Source organism: Bufo gargarizans, chromosome 3 (genome assembly GCF_014858855.1).
Source record: "Bufo gargarizans isolate SCDJY-AF-19 chromosome 3, ASM1485885v1, whole genome shotgun sequence".
Classification (NCBI taxonomy): domain Eukaryota; kingdom Metazoa; phylum Chordata; class Amphibia; order Anura; family Bufonidae; genus Bufo; species Bufo gargarizans.
Genome location: NC_058082.1, coordinates 16,408,951 through 16,416,169, shown reverse-complemented (window position 1 = coordinate 16,416,169; position 7,219 = coordinate 16,408,951). Strand labels below are relative to the sequence as shown.

The 7,219-nt window shown below is 43.1% G+C and overlaps 1 protein-coding gene across 1 annotated transcript; it reads right to left on the bottom strand.

Moving 5' to 3' along the window:
• Positions 1 to 3,272: 3,272 nt before the first annotated feature.
• LOC122931317 (olfactory receptor 52A1-like) lies at positions 3,273 to 4,253 on the bottom strand (the record flags this gene model as incomplete). Its single annotated transcript, XM_044285380.1, has 1 exon — positions 3,273 to 4,253. A coding segment is annotated over exon 1 (981 nt), but the record flags the coding sequence as incomplete, so codon positions are not given.
• Positions 4,254 to 7,219: the final 2,966 nt, after the last annotated feature.

The window sequence follows — 7,219 nt, the reverse complement described above, 5'->3', positions numbered from 1 at the left end:
GGGAATGTAAAGTAATTACTATTTTTGAAGGTATTGCAATCAATTATAAAAGTAGAGAAATTGAAATTTGCTAATTTTTCAAAATTTTTGGTAAATTTGGTATTTTTTTATGAATAAAAATGTTTTTTTAACTTATTTTTACCAGTGTCATAAAGTACAATATGTGAAGAGAAAACAATCTCAGAATGGCCTGGATAAGTACAAAGCGTTTAAAGTTATCACCACATAAAGTGACACTGGTCAGATCTGCAAGAAATGGCCTGGGCAGGAAGGTGAAAACAGGCCCAGGGTTGAAGGGGTTAAAAAACCCCAAAGAAAGTCTGTAATTTTCTCACTTCACCACACAACGGCAAACACTTTTTTTGTGCCACTAATACACACAAAACGGCAAAAAGGCCCTTGTTTTTTTCCTCTTATACACAGCACAAAATGCTTTAGAACATATAACTGCACCGCTGAACGGCAAATGAATTTTTATTTTTTCCACTTATATACGCCACAAAAGGGCTCTAGAACATATAACTGCACCGCTGAACGGCAAATAGGCTGTTATTTTTTTCCACTTATACACTCCACAAAAGGCTTTATAACATATAACTGCACCGCTGAACGGCAAATATATTTTTCTTTTGCCACTAATACACGACAAAAAGGGCTTCAGAACATATTTTTTGCCTTATAAGATGCACTTTTCCCCCCCACATCAGCAGAGAGGGAGGAGGGGTGGGGGCCGGCATCTGGTGTTGTAATGGCAGTGGGGCCCGGTGCAGTCTCTGTATTCTATTATACCGGGCCCCGCTCACTGTAGTATTAATAGGTAACGTGTAGGCATTTAAACTATAGTAATCCTCTGCAGCATATAGAAATCCATGTAGTATGGTACTCACTTGAAACTCCTGTAGGCAGGCCGGGCTGGCGGCAGCGTAACGTCATTCACTACCTCATGCCTCTGCTCCTCCCACTTTATTAATAAAGCAGGCGGAGCAGGCGCGAGACGCAGTGAATAACGTTACGCTGCCGCCGCCCGCCCGGCCTGTCTACAGGAGTTTCAAGTGAGTACCTTACTCTATGTACTCTATGCTGCAGAGGATTACTATAGTTTAAAACAGCGCCAATGCCTACACATTACCTATTAATACTACAGTGAGCGGGGCCCAGTGTAAAAGAATACAGTAAGTGCACCGGGCCCCGCTGCCATTTCAACACCAGATGCCAGCCCCACCCCCTGTATTGGGGGTTATTCACTATTTTACACAGGGAAACTGTTATGGGGGGGAGGGTCTGTGCATGATACTGTTATGAGGGGTGGAATCTGTGGATGACACATATATAGCATAAGATGCTATATATGTGTCATCCACAGACCCCCCCCATTGCAGTGTCATCCACAAATCCCCCATAAAAGTGTCATCCACAGATCACCCCATAGCAGTGTCATCCACAAATCCCCCATAAAAGTGTCATCCACAGATCACCTCATAACAGTGTCATCCACAGATCACCCCATAACAGTGTCATCCACAGATCCTCCATAACAGTGTCATCCACAGATCCCCCATAACAGTGTCATCCACAGATCCCCCCATAAAAGTGCCATCCACAGATCCCCCATAACAGTGTCATCCACAGATCCCCCATAACAGTGTAATCCACAGATCCCCCATAACAGTGCCATCCACAGATCCCCCCATAAAAGTGCCATCCACAGATCGCCCCATAACAGTGCCATCCACAGATCCCCCATAACAGTGTAATCCACAGATCCCCCATAACAGTGCCATCCACAGATCCCCCATAACAGTGCCATCCACAGATCGCCCCATAACAGTGCCATCCTCAGATCGCCCCATAACAGTGCCATCCACAGATCGCCCCATAACAGTGTAATCCACAGATCCCTCATAACAGTGCCATCCACAGATCGCCCATAACAGTGTAATCCACAGTGCCCCCATAACAGTGCCATCCACAGATCGCCCCATAACAGTGCCATCCACAGATCGCCCCATAACAGTGCCATCCACAGATCACCATAACAGTGCCATCCACAGATCGCCCATAACAGTGTAATCCACAGATCCCCCATAACAGTGTCATCCACAGATCCCCCATAACAGTGTGTCATCCACAGATCGTCCCATAACATTGTCATCCACAGATCCCCCATAACAGTGCCATCCACAGATCACCATAACAGTGCCATCCACAGATCGCCCATAACAGTGTAATCCACAGATCCCCCATAACAGTGTCATCCACAGATCCCCCATAACAGTGTGTCATCCACAGATCGTCCCATAACAGTGCCATCCACAGATCGCCCCATAACAGTGCCATCCACAGATCCCCATAACAGTGTAATCCACAGACCACCTTTAGTTCAAAGCCCACCAAAAGCAAACCTTTTAGTTAAAACATTTTTTTTTCTTATTGGCCTCCTCTAAAACCTATGTGCATCTTATGGGCCGATGTGTCTTATAGGGCGAAAAATACAGTAACTGCACCGCTGAACGGAAATAACATAAAACATTGTGCCACTAATGCATGTCAAAAAGAGCTGTAATTTTTGCACTTCACCACACAACGGCTAATAAGCCCTTTTTTTCCCACTAATACAAGCCAAAAAATGCTTTAGAACATATAACTGCACCGCACAAGGGCAAATAAGATATAGAAATATTTCCTTGTAATAACCCCTGTTAATGCCGGTATCACACAGCACTTGCACCCCAATAACAACAACGGTTTGCTGGAATTAGAGAGCTGTATAATGGCAATGTGGATGTGCAGTTAGTGCAGCAAAGTGTAACAAGATTGCTCCTCCCTGACTGAACCCTGTTCTACATAGATGCTGTGGAATGATTCCTCCCTATCCTTTCCCTGCACCTGTAAAAAAAATTTTTTTAGCACAATGAAGTCTTTCCTAGCACTGTCCCTAGCACCTGCTGACGTCTCTCCCTGCACTAAATACACTGGAAAATGGCAGAATCCAAGATGGCTGGCGCTTTTTATAGGGCTGTGACATCACAGTGCTGGCTGGCTGCTGATTGGCTGCATGCATGGCATTATGGGTGATCCCGCTTTCCCAGAAATCCTTGCTCCATGTCCTCACATGTGCAGCAGCCATTTTAGGAAAAATAGGGATTCGTTTCCACGAAGTGAGAGAAAATATCGATTAGGTGCAAATCAAATTTTTAATGAAATTCGGATCGATTTCCACTTCATCAGCTTCGATTCGCTCATCTCTAATTATAACTTGAATATTTTATTGTTTGTTTTTTTTTAAGGATTTTGCTGATCTCCTCACGGATCAGGGTTGTTTTCACTCCATAGACAAGTGGGTTGAGCAGGGGTGGAACCAAGAGGTAGCTGTCAGAGAAGATAATGTGGACATAAGAAGGAATCTTCTTGCCATATCGGTGGGATAAGAAAGAGAATATGGCCATGCTGTAAAAGCTGAGGAACACGCACATATGAGGGGTACACGTGTTAAATGCTTTCAGACGAGCGTCTCTAGATGGAAGACGGAAGACGGCATTGAAAATCATGACATATGAAAAAAAGATGAAGAGCAAATCAAAACAAAGAATGGTGAAAGCCACGAATAGTCCATATATACTGTTCACCCGGATATCAGCGGCTGCAAGCTTCACCACCGCCATGTGCTCACAGTAGGAATGTGCAATGACGTTGGACTTGAATGCAGGAAACCTCCTGATCAGGACAAGACAAGGACCAACTAGAACAACTGCCCGGACCATAAACACAATGACCAGTCTGTATATCAGTCTAGTGGTTATTATGGAGTTATACCTAAGAGGTTTATTGATGGCAATGTAGCGGTCATAAGCCATGGAAAGCAAGAACCCAGATTCAATACTGGAGAAGGCATGAATGAAGAACATCTGGAGAAGACATCCATTAAAACTAATGACTTTATTACTGAACCAGAAGATTGACAAAATTTTTGGGGCAACACTTGTGCAAAGCAGGTCATCATTAAATGCCAACATGGAGAGGAATATAAACATAGGCTGGTGGAGTCTCGGAGATGTAAGGATGACAACTATCACCATGATGTTTCCAAGCAAAGCCGATACATAGATGATACAGAAAGGGATTGAGATCCAGATATGTTCATGTTCTAGTCCCGGAATACCAACCAGTAGGAAGTAAGTGGGATAGAAGGTGAAATTTGTCATCTTCTCCTGCAGACTGTAGACTCTAAGCATTCCTTTCAGCTTCAGTCTCATCTAAAGAAACCATGTGTGAGCCTGAAGATGAGATACAGTTGAATAAATATGTATTGATTATGAGAAAATTCAGCTATCATTGACCCAGGATACATGGGCAACATAAGCATTCTAGCACTCAATGTCAATCTGCTGCATCTAAAGCTGAGTTAAACAGCATAACCTAGAAAGTATTGCTTTACACCACTACTAGTGAAACCACACTTTGCAGTCCAGTTTGGGGCATCAGACCACAATGGTTGTGGAACCTCTTTGCTAACCAACTGGTTTGGTGTAGGGCTAAACTCTAAGGATGTTATTCTGGATCCATACCAGTACTAATGCTCCCATGTACAGGGATGTGGACTTTGCTATGGTTAGCAAACCGACCGCTACCTTCTGGGATTGTCCCAGTGTAGTTGGCAGCTGACACTCATGGGTCAGAGATTACGCAAAAAGAGTTGTAGAGCAGCACAAACGGACCTCATCGACCAATCCCGGAATCCAACAGCTGCGATAGGACCACAGATCCACAGCAGTCTGGAGAACAATAGAGAAAAACAGGGATCACAGCAGCACATCCGGTGCGTCTTTTTATTGGAAGCCCTGAGTGCACACACAAGCAAAGTACGACGTTTCGGCTTACTGTGTAGCCGAAACGTCGTACTTTGCTTGTGTGTGCACTCAACGCTTCCAATAAAAAGACGCACCGGATATGCTGCTGTGATCCCTGTTTTACTCATGGGTCAGAGACTCTAGTGTAAGGCACCTGAAGCACAGACTAGAACTAAATAGAATATAGGCAAAATCCAAGGCATTCAGGTAACATATGCAAGAGCCAGAGCACTGGATGATGGACAGAATACAGAAACACAGACTTACAGATTACAGGAACCCATTTAGACATAGTGAATACATCTGCAGTAACTTACCAAGATCAAGATGGACTTCAGGAACCCATTCATACATAGTGAATACATCTACAGCAACTTATCAAGATGGACTTCAGGAACCCAATTCAGACATAGTGAATACATCTACAGCAACTTATCAAGATGGACTTCAGGAACCCATTCAGACATAGTGAATACATCTGCAGTAAGTTAGCAAGATGGACTTCAGGAACCCATTCATACATAGTGAATACATCTGCAGTAAGTTACCAAGACAGACTTCAGGAACCCATTCAGACATAGTGAATACATCTGCAGTAAGTTACCAAGACAGACTTCAGGAACCCATTCAGACATAGTGAATACATCTGCAGTAAGTTACCAAGACAGACTTCAGGAACCCATTCAGACATAGTGAATACATCTGCAGTAAGTTACCAAGGTGGACTTTAGGAAACCATTCAGACATAGTGAATACATCTGCAGTAAGTTACCAAGACAGACTTCAGGAACCCATTCATACATAGTGAATACATCTGCAGTAAGTTACCAAGATGGACTGTATGGACCTATTACTTGCAGCACCAGTCTTCTCTCCCTCTCACTATTATGAGATTTTAGTATACCGGACTTTTAATACCTTGAAATGTAAAGGGTTTTTAGCGGCTGCTGCCACTTTTTACCACTGCTCTACGGGAACATTTGTAGCCGACTTGACCTCATTATGTATTGATTCCTATATCTACAGTATCTAATCTGATTCCTATATACAGGTGAAACTCGAAAAATTATAATATGGTGCAAAGTTCATTTATTTCAGTAATGCAACTTAAAAGGTGAAACTAACACATGAGACTCATTACAGGCAAAGCGAGATATTCCAAGCCTTTATTTGGTATAATTTGGATGATTATGGCTTACAGTTTATGAAGCCCCGAAGTCACAATCTCAGGTCCCCTTTGCTCAGGGGGTATGGAGTAATTAGCTGACTAGAGGGGGACACTTTGAGCCGAGAATATTCAACCTTTTCACAAAATTCTAATTTTAAGCTGCATTAATGCAATTCCTTTTAATTTGCATTACTGAAATAAAGGGACTTTTGCACAATATTCTAATCTTTCGAGTTTCACCTGTATATATATATATATCTGCATGTAAGGTCCAGATAATGAGCAGTGACATTGAGAGTCGCTGACAGTATACAAAACTAGGTGATGTAAATATTAACCTCAGGAGCTGCGCATAAATACAGGAGATGACTGTCAGCTCTGAGGACAAACACTGCAAACCCAGCAACATGTCAACCTTCCTGATCTACTGAGAGGCGACCATGGATGGAGAGCTAAGGAGACAGATCTGTAGCACACGTCACTGATACATAACATGGAGGACACAATGACTATGGTGACCCGGTGCCTGCACTGACCTGAGGACCCCACTCCCATCATCTTCTGGCTGTAGCATCCATAGACTCACCTGTGCCCTGTGCAGATCTGACGTCCTGTCCGACTGCGAGACTTTATATCTGAGAGACGTCCCAACAGGATTCTCTGTAAAGCTCAACAGACAAAATAATGATCTTTCCCTACAGAAGATAAGACACAGATGTGGAGAGCACTAATCATCTGGAAATCTGGGGACAGTGTGGAGCGGCCCCTGTAGAGAGACCTCAAGGTTATCCCATGATTAATGTAAAAATGAAAATCTGCTATGAAATAGTACATGACAATCTCTCTCTACGGGTGGGTTCACATCAGCGTTATGTATAACATGGTTATAACGGAAAATAACGGAATCCATAAGACAGAAGTCAAAACGGAAGCCTTTAAGACGCATTCCGTTTTGATCCTTCATAATACAAGTCTATGGGCAGCATAACGGATCCGTCTGGTTCACGTTATGCAGAACGGACAAAAAAGTCCTGTCGACAGGACTTTGTTTTCCGTCTTGCATAACGGAAACTAGATGGATCCGTTATGATTCACATAGACCTCTATTATGACGGATCAAAACTGAATGCCTCTTAAAGGCTTCTGTTTTGACTTACGTCTTATGGATTCCGTTATTTTTCATTATAACCATGTTATAACGGAA